This window comes from Meriones unguiculatus, chromosome 12, assembly GCF_030254825.1.
Source record: "Meriones unguiculatus strain TT.TT164.6M chromosome 12, Bangor_MerUng_6.1, whole genome shotgun sequence".
Lineage (NCBI taxonomy): Eukaryota > Metazoa > Chordata > Mammalia > Rodentia > Muridae > Meriones > Meriones unguiculatus.
The window spans coordinates 1,879,701-1,897,267 of NC_083360.1; the positions used below are offsets into that span (position 1 = coordinate 1,879,701).

The 17,567-nt window shown below is 42.8% G+C and overlaps 1 protein-coding gene and 1 pseudogene across 3 annotated transcripts in view; both read right to left on the reverse strand.

Annotated features, from left to right (window-relative positions):
* The window catches only part of Nwd2 (NACHT and WD repeat domain containing 2), a 138,255-nt gene that overhangs the window by 57,459 nt on the left and 63,229 nt on the right, over positions 1 to 17,567 (reverse strand). Inside the window, exon 3 of one of the 3 annotated variants that reach the window (XM_060365291.1) lies at positions 989 to 1,105. In XM_060365291.1, coding sequence (XP_060221274.1) covers positions 989 to 1,105 — 117 coding nt within the window. Of the gene's footprint in view, positions 1 to 984; positions 1,106 to 17,567 lie in introns of those variants that run through there. The other 2 variants (XM_060365292.1, XM_060365294.1) reach the window with 2 other exon arrangements.
* Positions 12,856 to 14,699, reverse strand: LOC132646713 (small ribosomal subunit protein eS12-like; annotated as a pseudogene).

Genomic DNA, 17,567 nt, shown 5'->3' on the forward strand with positions numbered 1-17,567 from the left:
AGCAAATTCCTCCTCTCTCTGACTAGTTCCTTGCCGATGCTGATCACCGTTAGAGGAGGTGTGGCCTCGATGGAGGAGGTGAGTCATTGGGGGTGGGGTGGGGGAGGTATACTTTGTGGTTTTAAAGCCTCATGCATTTTACCTGGCTCTCTCTCTCTCTCTCTCTCTCTCTCTCTCTCTCTCTCTCTGCCTTGTTTTCTGTCATCTCATTGTGTAAGCTCTCAACGACTTCTCCTTCTCCGAGGCCAGGTCTTCCCTTATGCTGCCACTCTTCCCACCGTGACTGTCATGCCTCAGAGCATCCTCTGTTTCCGTGCCCAGGGATAGAGGGAGATTCAAGACCCAGCTTCCTTATGCAAGGCATGGAAGTGATTTTGCACCACTGCCACCATGTTTGCATAGAGGAGCATGCCGCCTTCGGAACAGCACACCTAGCTGATCGTGATGCTCTTGGGAAGTCACTGCTGACATGTTAACACTTACAGTGAGATCACAAACCCAGGAGGAACCGTCTCCTGCCAGGTTTGACTAGCATATTTGTTTTACTTTACAAAGCTTTCAGCCATTGTGGTTAAAGAAATGCCGGGCCTTTTAATACTAGGGGAATAAAAAGATACCGTGATGAAATATATCATGGAGCCGCACGAGGAAAGCTGTGCTGGTTACTGCAGGACTGAGAGAATCATCCTCCTTGCTGACCCACAGAAAGGTAGGAAATTGGTCAACTCCAAGTCATTCCATCCACAAACATTTCTAAATAGTCACTATTAATTTGTAACATGTCTTGTGAGAAGCTGAAGAATTCCCTTCCTATTTCATTACACATGTGGATAAGATGACACTTAAACTTCTTTAAAATAGTTAAAACGTCTTTCTCTTGGCACAAAGAAACAGAACGAACAAAACCTAAAAACCTAACCCCCACAAGTCAGCGCACATTCTCACACTCTCACGGCTTAGTAGAAAACATTAGTGTTCTTATACCCACAACAAAGCATGGACCTGCAGAAGTTCTCAAGCACTCTTCCAGCAGCTTCATGCGCATCTTGTGCAGCTCGGGGCTGTCCCATTCCTCTTCGCGAACTCCCCAGTACAGATCTATGACCTGTGGGAAAACGGATGAAGCAGCATTAATTCCCCTGCAGGGAAACGGAATTTACCCGTGGGCTTCATTCTTGTTTACAATGTCAAGCTAATGTGACTTTCAACTTTCCTCCTGGCAGCGTGCTTTCCTGTGGGGGCGGGGCACTGATTTTCCAAGATCCATCCACAGAGACATGTTTTTATCCCATGATGGTTTGGGAATGAATATTGAATTTCTTATTTTGTTTCTGATATAGGAATCAGATGATCACAGAGAAAAGAAAATGCTAAATGTCAGAGGTTCTGGAGTATAGGATTTAATTACATTAAGTTAGCAAAAAAAATTATGTATCTGGGATAATAAATTCACCATATTATTTATGACAAATCATGCTGTAAAATATTATTTACTGTGCATGCTAATATAGGAATAGATACTGATCTGGCATTGAATACTTACTTTTTTTGTTCTAAGGAAAGAAAAAGAAACCAAAGAAGAACAAAACAAAACAAAACAAAACAAAACAAAAAACAACTGAAAACCCAAAAGCCCCACCCTCTCTTTCTGTTAACAGCATATTTTATTTCAGAAGATAGATATTTTGGCTATGTCTGTTTTATCTGTGAACAATTTGGCTTTCATCAATGCATATCTGAAGAACCTTATTGGGAAATAGAAAGGTATGCCTTACAGAGAGATGAGGATAATAGAACCCTCTATCTCATGACTTCAAACACTCCCTGGGAAGATTTGTAAGTCTGTAAAACTTTCAGAAGTCAGCTCTGTGAAAAGATCCATGGAGAGCAGCAGGTTCATTTCCTTTAGTCAGCACTATCTGCATAAAGTAACCGTTCCTCCTCCCCACTCCCAGGCTTAGAGGGTTTCTGCTTTTCCTCCCCTAATTTCCTGCTGCAGGAAAGAGAAATTCCCCGCCTTCCTTAAGGTTTGCCTGGGCTTGGGTGAGAGGCAGCCAGGAGAAGGAAGTCTCTGTGGTCCAGCGGCTTTGTGTGCTTCCTGGTTCTAGTCTGTTCCCACACAGGTTGCTTTGACTAGATATCTGATTTCTTAAACTTGAATTTTAGACCTCTGACAGTATGTTTTAAAAAATATTCCCATGAGAAGAGAGTCAGGGTTTGTTGGTGAAGAGTGCTTGGTGTCCAATCACGAGGACCACAGAGTGAGGATTCCAGCATCCATGTCTGGACAGAGTGAGGATTCCAGCATTCATGTCAGGACAGAGTGAAGATTTCAGCATCCATGTCTGGACAGAGTGAGGATTCCAGCATCCATGTCTGGGGGACCCATAACTTCTGTAACTCCAGTTTCAAAGCTTATACAGACAGACATACGGACAATAAATCGTTTAAAAAATATTCTCACAGTTCATTCCAGGACTTCCAGCATGTCTGTGACTCTCTACACTGACTTGGGGAACGCCTCCACACTGTAAGGTTTAACAATGCAGTATTAAGGAGGGATAACTGGCAATGAGGTGATAACTGGATCGATCAATTGGAGAACCATTGGCTGGGGCGATTTAAAATTAAGGATGAATAATTGAAGACTTAAAATTCAGTTTCTCCAGGGCTCCCTGGGTCTTGTGACTCCTGACTCTTGGGCTAGACAGTAGAGAAACAACAGATGCTCCTTTCACCAAATTGCAGAGAAAACAGCTATGTGTTACTGAGTTTCAGGAGTGCACAGATGTCATCTATGAAGAGAATAGGACAGAAAGAGCTGTAAAGTAATTTGACCATATTCTTTCTGTGTGATTTAGAAAGTGCCTCTTTTTTAAAAAGACATTTTAATTTCCATTGCCAGAAAACTATTATAAAACTGTTTTCTATAATATTTAATATAATAATATAAATGTTAAAACAGGACATTTAAATTTTTTAATTTCCTTTTAAAATCAATTTACTTGACTATTTTGGGTGTGTGCGTGTTCTGCCTTATCTTTGCTTGTGCTCCACACGCATGCCTGGTGCCCACTGAGGTCAGAAGAGAGTATTGGATTTTCTGGGATGTGATGAGCTAGCAGACGCGTCTGAGCGCCCATGTTGGAAACTGAACTCAGGTCCTCTGCAAGAGTAACAAGGGCTCTTAATTGTTGAGCCAACTCTCCAGCCTCTAAAACAGGGCATTTTCCAGCCATCAGTCAACAAAGCATCACACATACTCAACTCCATGGCTGTGTGAATGGTACTCCAACTGTGCCATGGACAACAGAACCATCATACAGATCTTGTCTTCATGTGTGCCGACACTGACTGGATGTGAGATCTTGCTCTCTGGGACAGCATTACAGAGAACAACAGGGCAGGAAAGATTCACATGCCACAAAACAACTAGTAAGAAAACTCAAAAATGGTGACAAATGATAAAGGCAGCATTGCTAAATGACACATAGGTCAAGGAGGAAATCACAAGGGAAATGAATTTGGACTAATGATAATGAAGATTGAGCATCCTGAAGTTATGGGAGGCAGTCAAAGTAGCATTTAAGAAAAAAAATGTAGCTAAAAAGAGCTATATTAAAATATTTCAAATCAGTGACAGAGCTTTCCTTTTAAGGCAGTAGAAAAAGAAGAAGAGCAAGCAAGAACAAAATAACCAATCAGGAAGAGTGAAGCAACAGCTCATTATGGAAATTTATAAGCCAGAAAAATAGAGGGAGTCAGTAAGGCAAAACATTATTGAAAATGTTAGCAAAATAAAATTTTAGTGAAAGTTAAAATGACCTTAAAGGAGGAAGACTCAAATCACTCACACCAGGAGTTATATGTTATTATTACCCACCTCAGAGGAACAATGAGAACAAAAAAATACTAGAAAGAACCAACTGTATGCCAATGAGTTAGAACTGAGACGAACCTGGAAAACGGAGACACAGAGCTGACTCAAGACAAACACATAATCTATAGGCATCTTAAGAAGAGATCAAACAGTGAATACTACATTATATCGCTGAAAAGAACTGCCCAGCTCCAGATGGACATGCTGGTAATGTCTGTCAAACACATACAGAAGAGTTAATATCCTTTGTACATAAACACTTCCAATGTAGGAGAGAGGGCCCTTTCTAAGCACAGTACGAGTCAGGTACAAAAACTAGACAGAAAACCCTAGGGAAATTGTAGATTGATTTTTATGATTACAAGGCAGAAATCCTCAACAAATATTAGAAAGTTCAAACTAGTTGTATAGAAACATAATTATACAAGATAACCAAGTAATATTTGTTTATAATCCAAGGTTGGTTAAAATGTTAGACAAATGGGCTAATACAAACAGAAGAAAGAACAAAATTTACATGATTATCTCAACAGGCAAAAAAAATTGACAAGATTGAACCTACTTTATGATAAAAATACCTAATAATGTAGACATAGAAACAGACTTTCTCAGCCAGATAAAACACATTTGCATAAACCCCATGACTAACGCTGTACTTAATGGAGAAAAACTGAAGGTTTTCCTCTTATGATTAGAGAGAAGAGAAGGCATCCACGTCCACCATTCTTGTTCAACACTGCACTGGTGCCTTCATCAGGATAAAGAAGAAATAAAATATGTACATGCATATATATGTATATACATAGGTCCAACACATGTACCAACAAAACCAACAGAGAACAAGGAAAAATAATAAACAGACGATGGAAGAAAGTAATAAATCAGAATATCAAGAATACATAATGTTGATGACTCCATAACAGAAAAATAATTAAATGTGAGCAGAAATTCTGACTAGATCCTTCTCCAAAGAACAGACACACATTTCTGACAATCATAAAAAAGATTCTCAGTATTACTCATTATCAGGGAAACACAAGTCAAAGCCAAGATAAGATCACAATTATGTACTCGAGCCTCTTTTGGGTATATGCCCAGGAGTGGTATGGCTGGATCTTGAGGAAGCACAATTCCTAGTTGTCTGAGAAAGTGCCAGATTGATTTCCAGAGTGGTTGTACAAGTTTATATTCCCACCAGCAGTGGAGGAGGGTTCCCCTTTTTCCACAACCTCTCCAGCATGTGTTGTCTCTTGAGTTTTTGATCTTGGCCATTCTCATGGGTGTAAGGTGAAATCTCAGGGCCGTTTTGATTTGCATTTCCCTTATGATTAAGGACGTTGAACATTTCTTTAAGTGTTTCTCTGCCATTTGATATTCCTCTATTGAGAATTCTCTCTTTAGCTCTGTTCCCCATTTTTTAATTGGATTACTTGGTTTGTTGCTTTTCAGCTTCTTTAGTTCTTTATATATACTGGCTATTAGCCCTCTGTCAGATAGAGGTTTGGTGAAGAGGTGAAGATTCTTTCCCAATCTGTAGGCATTTGTTTTATTTTGATGACGGACACACATGGTTTATACTCACTCATATAGACATATAATATAGGATAAACCTACTAAAATCTGTACATCTAAAGAAACTAATCAAGAGGGAGAACCCTGACTAAAATGCTCAGTCCCCATCCTGAAAGGCAAAGAGGATGGACATCAGAAGAAGAAGAAAACAGGAAACAAATTAGGAACTTGCCACAGAGGGCCTCTGAAAGGCTCTGCCCTGCAGACTATCAAAGCAGATGTTGAGACTTATGGCGGAGGCATGGAATCTTATGAAAGAAGTGGGAAAGAGTAAGATCTGGAGAGGACAGGAACTCCACAAGGAGAGCAACAGAACCAGAAAATTTGAACACAGGGGTCTTTCCAGACTCATATTCCAACTAAGTACCATGCATGGAGATAACCTAGAACCCCTGCACAGATGTAGCCCATGGCAGTTCAGTATCCAAGTGGGTTCCATAGTAATGGGAAGAGGGACTGCCTCTGACATAAACTGATTGGCCTGCTCTTTAGTTACCTCCCCCTGAGGGAGGAGCAGCATTACCAGGCCACGGAAGATGACAATAAAGCCACTCCTGATGAGATCTGATAGACTAAGATCAGAAGGAAGGAGAGGAGGACCTCCCCTATCAGTGGACTTGGGGAGGGGCATACGTGAAGAAGGGGGAGGGAAGGTGGAATTAGGAGGGGAGGAGGGAGGGGCTTATGGGGGGATAAAAAGTAAATAAAGTGTAATTAATAAAAGTTAAAAATAAATAAATAAATAAATAAAAAGATCACAATTACGTATCCACCAGGGTGTTGAAGAGGAGGAGAGGCTGGAAATGCATGTGTTCCAGACGGAAACGTCAAGTGGACCAAACACTGTGAAGGGCCTGGCAGCTCCTGGAGTGGTCAGAATTAACTCAGGACCCACCCCTACTACCCAGGGAGACAAACCCAAGAATGATGACCACATGTGTCAGCACGCAAACTTGCACGGACGTTAGCAGGGGCGTCCCTTGCTCAGAGAGCGAGCTTGCAGGACGAGCCCCGCACTCCACCGCTGGATTATTCGGCAACAGGTGGAGCCGTGGGGTACGGCTACAGGCTACAATGCCAGTGAACTTTGAAAACGCTAACTGGAAGAGGCCAGTTCAAAGTGGTTCCTTAGGGTAACTGAGGAAGGAGAAAAGGGGGGCCTATATGATAGGCCCAGGATTTCTTTCAGGGTGACAAAATGTTCTAAAATAAGTTTTTCTAATTGCCACACAACCGTGAACACACAAGACACCCCCTGGAGTCACAGCGTAGGGTCGCACCTCAGCAAAGCTGTTTCTAAGTGGTGCGTTGTATATCTATCTATATGGTAATTTCCACTGTTCTCATATTCCCTGTCCATAAGGTAGTTGGGTGCAAGAATAATGGATGTTTAAAACAAATACCTAGAATATTCAAGGCTTTAAGATCTAATGGAGTAGGTGCAGACCAAATGACCAGGATAAAATTTTCCCACAGGGCTCTTATTTCCATTCAGCTTGCCCATTGCAGCACGCACAGTGTCGCAAGACTGATCGGCCACGTTATCTTTTGCTACAGTGTTTGCATCTTTTGTCCTTACAGTTTGGTCACTAGTGCCCTCACCCAGGCCTTCGTAAACAGCCCATCCTTTACTTCAACAGCTTTGTTTAAATATTCTCCTGCCTCCAGTTTTTCTCCATTACACTGTCTTTCCCATATGTCTTTACGGGCATTAAATGATGAGAAAAGATAAAATCAAGCAACCGCAAAGACAGGGAGGAGATAAATACACGAAACATTGAACTTATGCAATACAAAACTCCATTTTGGGCAAACTGATCTGCCATCCATCTACATGATCAATAACTGGTAAAAACCACTTGGAACTAAAGTGCTCAACAAGACAAGATTTATTACACACTTTAAAAAATTAAGTCCAGCCTTGAGCTTAATTCCTGGGCACTGCAGCTCCATGATGCACTCTGCTGGTTGTTGGACTACCACCTCGCCGAAAGCCACTGTATGTGCCTTTATTTATTGCGACACTTAAGCAGAAAGCTTAGAGAAGTAATTTGACTTTTATCTTCTTTTACTTTAAACCATCTCATTTATTTTTTGAAAATTCTTAAGGATGCCAGTTTATCTTGCTAATTATAATTGATCTGAAAACAAAATAATCAGCCAAGAAAGCCTCAATAAATCATCCACAGCAATGAGACAATCATTTAAACACCAGCATTATAAAAATATCAAGCAACTTATAAAAAACAGTAACCAAACGCTTCACTTACTATCCACCTTCCAAAAACCCCATCACATTTGAATTTTTATATTAATTTTTAAATTAATTATAGTTTATTCACTTTGTATCCCAGCTATAGTCCCCTCCTCCATCCCCTCCCAATCCCACTCTGCCTCCCTCATCTCCTCCTATGCCCCTCCCACCTCAACTCATAGGGGGATCCTACTCCTCTTACATCTGACCCTAGCCTATCAGGTCTCATCAGGACTGGCTGCATTGTCCTCCTCTGTGGCCGATAAGGCTGTTTCCCCCCTCAGGGGGAGGAGATCAGAGAGCCAGCCACTGAGTTCATGTCAGAGACAGTCCGTATTCCCATAATGTCCTAATATTATCTTGTATTTGGAAAGAGTCCTTGAGCAAATGTTTACCAAAATGTTTTCTTGATAAAATTCTTCTTTACATTATAGAACCTTATCTGGATCCAAAACACGGAAGTCAGAGAGTATGTGACTGATGCTATTTTCGGAAGGTGTTATATGTGAGTGTGGTATGTGTGAGTTTGTCTGTGTGGGTGTACACACTTGTGCATGGCTGGAGGCCAGCGGAGGACAACTCTTGGCTTATTCCCTTGAGACAAGGTCACTCACTCAAGTTGGAGGCTAGGCTGGCTGGTGGCTGGCTGGTGGCTGGCTGCCCTACTTACTCTCCCATCTCTGCCCACACAGCACTGGAATTATAGCTCATAGCTACAGTCAGCTTAGCATGGAGCCATCTCTCCCACCCTTATGCTATTTATTATTATTATTCTTTAAACAAATCCCATACTGAAGTGAAAGCTGTTGTTAGTTATAGTGGGAGGCTCTGCACTCATGTAGCTCTTCATTGCTTAGGGCATGTTCTATTTGGGAACGATCTCATTTCACACTTAAAAATAATCTTTTAGTTTGGATTAAAAAAAAAAACAGATTTCTCCAGCTCTTCTGACCTTCACAGAGGTAAAACACAGCTCTTAAGGATCTCTTTTTAAGGACTCCAATAGCTCAGGAAATAATTACAGAAATTGGCAAGCGGGAGCACATGAAATGAAAAGACCTACATAGCAAAGGAAACAAGCAGCAGAGTGACCAGACAGTGGAGAACGGGAGAAAAAAAATCTTTGCCAACTGTACCTCAGACACGGGATAATGCCTGAATCTGTAAAGTACTAAAAACTAAACAGACTCCACACATCACCCTACAAATGGATATAAATGAAGTGAAAGACAGTTCTCAAAAGGAAGAATGCAGTTGCCAATAACTATGGACAACGCTCAGCATCCTTAGCCCTCATAGAAACGTAAATTAAAACTACAGTGAACTTCTGTCTCACTCCAGTCAGAATGGCCATTGTCAAAGAAACTAATGACCGATGCCAGCCAGAATGTGAAGAAAGGGGAACATGTGTGCAGTGTCTTTGGGAATTAAATCTTGTATAGCCACATTGGAAATCAGTATAGAGCTTCCTCAAAAAAAGGAGGGCGGGGGGGATACAGAGATTGATGTGTCAACCAAAGACCATACATATAAAGGACCTAGACCCTCTGCTCAGATGTGGCCCATAGACAGCTCAGTCTCCACGTGGGTTCCCTAGTAAGAGAAGAGACAGTCTCTGACATGAACTCGGTTGCCTGCTCCTTGATCACTTCTCCCTGGTAGGGCGACCCAGCCAGCTCACAGAGGAAGAGGATCCAGGCAGTCCTGATGGAACCTGAAAGGCTAGGGTCAGAGAGTAAGACTTTTTCTATCAGTGGACCAGGGAAGAGGGATAGGGGAGGAAGCGGGAGAGAGGGTAGGGCAGGGAAAGATGAGGGCCATGACTACAAATGGGATACAAAGTGAATAAATTGTAAATAATAGTAATAAATAATGAAATAATAATTTTAAAAACCCTGAAAGCAGAACTAGAGCATGACCCAGTTATATCAGTCGCAGGAACATAACTGAAGGAAGCTAGGTAGGCACGCCACAGAGATACTGGCACATCCATGCTCACTGCTGCATTAGGCACAATAGCCGAGCTGTGGAAACAGCCTGGACTGTCCATCTTCACAAGAGCATACAAAGAGGTGTGGCATGCACACACTATAGAGCTTTATTCCTCCATGAAAGAGGAAATTATGTCATTTTTAGACGTGTAGGACTGGAGACTATGATGTTAAATGAAATAAGCTAGACTCACAAAAGCTGACTATTACGTGTTTTCTTTTCATATGAAGAACGTGTCAGACAATCAATTGATCAATCAATCGATCAATCAATCTGCCCATCGTCTGTCTGTCTGTCTGTTTCAAGAACACACAAGGAAGGCTATGAGTGGAGGGGGTTAAGCAGAGGGTAAACAGGAATGAGTTATGGTATGAAGACAAAGTAGCATATTCAGCACATTTTATCATGTAGAATCTAGAGTTAGCAGTATGAATTGCTGTGTGTGTGTGTGTGTGTGAGAGAGAGAGAGAGAGAGAGAGAGAGAGAGAGGAGTATTTGAAGAGAGGAAGTAGAAGGGTGGGAGAGAGCCTTGACAAGGTGAATATGAGCCAAGTATAATGACACACACACACACACACACACACACACATCCACACACACACACACACACACACACACACACATCCACACATCCACACATCCACACACACACACATCCACACATCCACACATCCACACACACACACACACACACACATCCACACACACACACACACACACACACACACACACACATCCACACATCCACATTGGTGGCTTCTTACTTGGCACCAGCCAGGAATCAGGGGTGCAGAGCACTAAAGGAAATAAGCTTTGGTTCTCAAGGTTTGTCTCTAGTGGCAAACTGCCTAAAGAACTCTACCTAAAAACATCTAAAGGCTCTACTTCCTAAAGGTTCCGAAAGCCCTTTAAACAATCCCACTGGCTAGTTTTCAAACTCATAAACCAGTGCACAGCATTTTATATGCAAACTGCAACTTCCAGACACAATGTAGAAAGACTTCCTGCTTTAGAGATGAAAACCTGAAGGATAAACAAGTTAAGAAACTTTCCCTATTGAGAATTCTCTGTTTAGCTCTGTACCCCATTTTTTAAAATTGGATTAGTTGGTTTGTTGGTGTTTAACTTCTTGAGTTCTTTATATATTCTGGATATTAGTCCTCTGTCAGATATAGGGTTGGTGAAGATCCTTCCCCAGTCTGTAGGCTGTCATTTTGTTCTGATGACAGTGTCTTTTGCTTTACAGAAGCTTTTCAGTTTCAAGAGGTCCCATTTATTGATTGTTGATCACCTGTGCTGATGGTGTTCTGTTCAGGAAGTTGTCTCCTGTGCCAATGAGTTCCAGGCTCTTCCCCACTTCTTCTTCTAACCGATTTAATGTGTCTGGTTTTATGTTGAGGTCTTTGAACTACTTGGACATTAGTTTTGTGCAGGGTGATAAATATGGATCTATTTGCTTTTTTCTACATGTACACATCCAGTTAGACCAGCACCATTTGCTGAAGATGTTATCTTTTTTCCATTGTATTGTTTGGGCTTCTTTGTCAAAAATCAAGAATCCGTAGGTGTGTGGGTTTATTTCTGGGTCTTCTGTTCGGTTTCATTGATCCACCATTCTGTTTCTATGCCAGTACTATACAGTTTTTATTACTCTGGCTCTATAGGACAGCTTGAGATCAGAGATGGAGATACCTCCAGAAGATCTGTTATTGTACAGGATTGTTTTAGCAATTCTGGGTTTTTTGTTTCTCCATATGAAACTGAGAATTGTCTTTCGAGTTCTGTAAAGGTATTTTGATGGGAATTGCACTGAATCTGTAGATTGCTTTTGGTAAAATGGCCATTTTTACTATGTTAATCCTAGCAATTCATGAGTACGGGAGATCTTTCATCTTCTGATATCTTCTTCAATTTTTTTTTTTCTTCAGGGACTTGAAGTTTTTTTCATACAGGTCTTTTACATGCTTGGTAGAGTCACACCAAGGTACTTTATATCTTTTGTGGCTATTGTGAAGGGTGTTTTTTCCATAATTTCTTTCTCAGCCTTTCTGTCTTTGGTATACAGGAGAGCTACTGATTTTTTGAGGTAATTTTGTATCCAGCCACTTTTCTGAAGGTGTTTATCAGCTGAAGGAGTTCTCTGGTAGCATTTTTAGGGTTGCTCATGTGTCCTATCCTATCATCTGCAAATAGTGACACTTTGACTTCTCCCTTTCCAATTTGTATTTCCTTTATCTCCGTTAGTTGTCTTATTGCTCTAGCTAGGACTTCAAGTACTATGTTGAAGAGATATGGAGAGAGTGGGCAGCCTTGCCTTGTCCCTAATTTCAGTGGGATTCATTTAAGTTTCTCTCCATTTAGTTTGATGTTGACTGTAGGCTTGCTATTTTTCTACATGAAGACATGCAGTTAGACCAGCACCATTTGTTGAAGATGCTGTCTTTTTCCATTGGCTTCTTTTTTAAAAAGGAAGTATCTGTAGGTGTGTGGGTTTATTTCTGCAACTTCGATTCGATTCCATTGATTCAGCAGTCTGTTTCTATGCCGGTATCATGCCATACTTATTACTGTTGCTGTATAGGACAGCTTGAGATTAGGGATGGAGATACCTCCAGAAGATCTTTTATTGTATGGACCTGCAGAGACTGATGCTCCAACCAAGGACCATGCATGGAGAGGATCTAGACCCCCCCTCCCCACTCAGATGTAGCCCCTAGGCAGCTCAGTCTCCATATGAGTTTCTTGTAAGAGCAGCAGGGGCTGTCTCTGACATAGACTCAGTGGCCATCTCTTTGATCATCTTTCCCTTGGGGGGGGGGTCAGCCTTGCCAGGCCACAGGGGAAGACAATGCATCCAGTCCTGATGAGACCTGAGAGGCTAGGGTCAGACAGAAGGGGAGAAGGTCCTCCCCTATCAGTGGAGTAGGGGAGGGTCATAGGGGAAGAAGAGAGAGTGAGGGTGGGACTGTGAGGAGTGGGGGGGGCTACAGCTGGGACACACAGTGAATAAATTGTAATAAATAATAATAATAAATTAAAAAAGAGAAACTTTCCCAGAGGCATAGAGGTAGCAAGGTAGAGCTGGGATTTGAGCTGGGACTTGGACCTCTATTTTGCAAGCTGCTCAGTGCATACTTACATAGGTTTATATCCGAGTTTTTATGAGCTTTAGGGCGGCAGAGGCCTTTGGATGCAGTAAGACAGCATGGTCACTGGTGAAGCTGCCCAACGGGTTCATATCTTGACCCTGCTTACTGTTTGTAGCCAATCACCAGCGGTCATTTGTGCCCACATTTCTTTTCTTTTCTTGAGCCAAAATGTTTCTTTCTCTCTGTCTTGCATTTGAAGTACTCCTCACTAACATTCTTGGCCTGAGATTCTTTGCCATAGTCCTTAACCACCACACAGCTGAAACCACTTTCCGTGGCTTCCCTCTCAATTTTACAGAGGCCTACCCACTTCCCTTAGTTTCTTGTTGTCATCAACCTTAATTTGGTTGATCTGGTGCTCAGCACAGAGCGCCTCCACCAGCTTGACGTACATGGGCTCATCACAGTTGGATGCAGGCACACAAAGATGGGCCTGGCGCTTGTCTAAGGCTTTGGCAGCTTTGCGCATGCCACGTGTTAGGTCATCGTGGATGAGGGCGCGCTTCAGCACCTCCTGTAGAGTAGTATTGACGTCCATTACACCTCCAGCAGCAATGCCTTCCTCAGCCATGGTGGTCGATTACTGGTGAGGCCGAATTTGGACCACACCCTAGCCTCTGCCACTGACATAACTGAGTGGTGTCAGGGAAAAGGATGTGTCCATATTTCTAAGTTTCTTCACCCAAAGATAAGAAAGCTGGAATTCCTGTGCCAGGCTCATAGCAAGGATGAAGCAAATGCTCGACACGCAGGTAGGTCCATGATTAGTAAACACATAATTTTCAAGTTCTCCAACTTTGCCCATGAGAATGTTTTTTCTTCCTGTAATATTTTTCTACCAGGCCATCTTCCTCTATCCATTTCTTTAGGATTGAGCTTAGACAGGCCTTTCTGAAAACCCTAGATAGTGAGAGCACGACCTCCTTCTCCCATGATGCCTTTCCATAGCACCTGCATCTCCTTGGCAGCGAGTACCACTCGGGTCAGGGCCAGCTCCGGACTACATGCCCTGTGAGACTTGGTGACATTGGGTCAGAGACTGCTCAGTGCTGGCACTGATATTCTCGTCACTCTTCCTGAGGCAGCGGGGCACACCAGTCTTAGTTATTTGTCTAGTTGCTGTGGCCACGGCATTTTAAGGAAGGAAGGGTTTATGTTTGCTTAATCCAAGAGGAATCCATCATGGCAGGAATGCTTTGGTGGCAGGAGCTTGAGGCAGCTGCTCATACTGCATACCTAATCAGCAAGGAGAGATGAGTACTGGTAGTCAGCAGACCTTCTTCTTGTTCATTTAGTCCTGGACCGCAGCTTAGAGAAAGGCTCTGCCCACAGTTAGGTGGGTCTTCCCGTGTTTAATTTACCATGTTTAATTTAATTTAACATCTAGATTATTTCTCACAAGCATGTCCAGAGATTTGCCTTCCTTGGGATTTTTTTTTTTTATTCTTTCAGGTTGACAATATTACTCATCACAGTAGCTTTGTGAAGATAAGTGGATAGGGCTCTGAGGATCCCAAACAAGCTTGATCCGTGAGATGGAGAGCAGACATCAGTGGGGAGGTGAGACCCACATACATGTGTTTGGCCTCAAGGGACAATGACATGGCCTCTTCTCCAGAGAGGGTTGGAGGGCCTTTTTAATACTCATGACAGTGATGCAAAGACAAGAGCTGTGCTTTATCCTGTGTGTTTGCAGATATTGAAATCAGGATATAAGCTTTGGGGGTCAAAAGGACATAAGGGTCAGGTAGAAGAACTGCTTTACTCTGTAGGTAAGCAAACTGTAGTTAGCTGCTTCTCAGTGGTCTCTACCTAATTATTGACAAAGAGAAGCTTTCACAAAAGTTATCCTTTTGCTCTGTGAAATTTGTTAAAAATGTTCCTCCCTCCCTTCTATAAAGATAGAAAAAATAATAGTGAAAAGTGTAACTACTATGTGTTTAAGATCTACAGAAGGGTTTGTGGTTGGTGTATCTAGCTGAGACATTTACGTGTCTCCTGAAAGTTGGGGTCTATTTCTCATTCTTCTTATAGAAGGACAAATTCTCTTGTGTGATTTCCCCTCCTGGGGATAAATGAGACACTCACAGGTTAGCAGAAATTAAAGATGTAGCAAAGAATAACTTTTCTAGTAAATCTCGAATCTCCTCAATGCTACCACTCTACTATTAGAATTCTAAGAAGACAGCCTCTTAGTGCCCACTAAAATGAGGAATAATATTATTGTGCAAGAAGTCAGGCTTGACCATATCCGGAGCCACTGCATGCTGCAGAAATTGTGATTAAATCAAGACAACGGAGGCCATGTAACACTCTCCGTCTCCCCTTGCCCGTTGTCGTCTTTATTTATTTTCCCTTTAATAAGCTGCCTTTCTCACAGTGATGGGAGATGGATGATGTAACTCATTTATACTCGCAGAGGATAGCAGCGTGGTACGGCCTGGCTAGGCTCTGACGGACAGCATTGAAATGTGAAGTGACTAAACAAATTAGACCTCTGGCTTGGGTGAAGTGATGCGATCCAACGAGGAGCTGTGCGCTTCCCAGTAGAGAGACGCGTCCATTAGACAAACAGAGACTAGAGAAAGGCGATTAGTTGACAAGGTGCAGGGGAGACCAAGGGCTCCACAGCTGATTGCGTCAGTTACAAAGTCTGCAAGGTATGCTGGCAAATCTGGGGACAGAGCATATCTTGAGATGCTGGAGCAGGCCGTTGGTGGTGGGGTCTGGGGAGGGGTTAACAGAGAAGAAGTCTGTGTGAAGAAGCAACATGGGAATCTACACTCTTGCAACCAAAGTAGAAAATACGACATAAAACAAAAAGGGGGTTAGTAGAACATACGTGAAATGAAAGGACAAGGGGAAGAGGAATGTTGGGAGCTAAGTTTTAAGTGAAGATGGAAACAGGAGGTGAGGGAAATGAGAAGGTTGGGGCAGGTGCACCAGCAGTACAGCTGCCTGAGGAAGCTTGGCGAGGCCCTTTGAGTTTGTAAGCTATTTAAAACATAGCAAAAGGAGGAGGTTAAACAGAGCTATCCTGCATGGGCAAACGAAGCTGCTTCCAGACAACATTGGCTATTATATGAAGATATCACCCAAACAAGACAGGCTTCTGCTCTTGTTCTGAACTGTCCCCCTCCCCCAACTAGAGAAGACCCCACTGGTAAGGACACCACCTTCTGTGGTTGTGGGACCTAGAGAAGGACGTCTTGGATGGACAAGGACGTTTTTCCTGCTGGCCATGGGTAGGCTTCCCAGGCCTCAGAGCCTGGCTCCACACGCGTGAGCATATGTGTGGCGCTAACTGCATTGAGTGGTTATTTGAAGACATGAAGCTGGGAAGAAGATAGGAGATATGTTGGGGGAAAGGTGGAGTTTGAGAGAGACAGAGGTGGGGGATAAATATGACCAGGATACATTGAATAAATGCTATATGTGAAAGTTTAAAAACAAACAACCAAATAATTTTACAATAAAAAAAAACAAGAAAAACATGTACAGAAGAGACTGGCTTGATGAATATGAGGGCTTTGGTGAGAGAGTATAGGAGAAAAACAGTAAGCATCTGTAAAACTACGGTAATCCGAGGTTCGCAAAATTTAACTCAGCCTGCAATTCTGACGTACATAGACAGTACTGTTTAACTATCTTGCTTAAAACAAGTTTGGGCTTCCTGCTCAAATTCCCTCCCTTGCTTAGCAGGATGAGAAGGCTTTCCGTTCTGTCTTGCTAACCCTTAGTTAAGAATGATGCATTTAAGGAGTCTTTGGCAAATCTTGGCTTCCTCATTGCTCATTGAGATGACTTTGGGGGACCTCGCATCTTGAAGGGGAGAACGGTAGTTCTTGGGAACAACTGCGGTGGATGTTAAGTGCATGTGTGGCTGCAGAGGTCAGGGCTGCGCTTGGTGCAGGGAAGACCACTACTGGCACTCTCCTGTCAGCTTCACAGGGCTGGTGCTTTTCACCTGACTGACCCCCGCTTCCCTGGCCCTGGAGAAAGAGCTCCAAGCCTTTCGGCCATGCGCCACCCACCCTACCCGTCTTATTTACCCCACGTCTTTTAGTCCCACAGCTCTGACCAAGCGTCAGCAGCAGCTCTCAATGGTGCAGGTGTGACGGTTAGGCCTGGGGCATCTTCGACTAAATGGCTTCCTGTCATGTTGGTGTGCCAGTTGTAGGCACAGAGTGTGATGAGGTGAGCTCCTAGTGTTCTTTGTAGCGAACAGAGCATGTGTTCCCAGGAGTTATAGCCACCTGTTTAGTTTCACTTCTCTAACTCACCTCCCTTCTACAGCTCACACAGAGAAAATGGGGGCAAGTCAGACAAACTCTGCTTCTCATTTCCTGCTATTTTAACAGTCATGTTGGGTAGCTCCTAGCTCTCGGTCTTCTTGAAGCAAACTAAAACCAAAGACCACAGGACTGGTGGACTTGCTGAAGAAGTAATTAGAATTGAAGTAAATGTCAAAGTCTGAGTGTTGGAAACTTATTCCCAGGTGGCTTCTGGGGGGTGGGTGGGGACTTTTGAGAGGTGTACAGGTTGTGAGGGTTTCACTTCTAAGGATAGATTAAAGCTTTAAAAGGGTACTGGCAGAGGAAAGGCGTTCCCTCGGTCCTTCCACTGGCGGCTACCTAAGACACAGTGCTCCTTCCCTCTGGAAGATACAGACACCAAGGTGCCATGATGGAGTCAGAGGAACCCTCAGGAGGAATCAAAC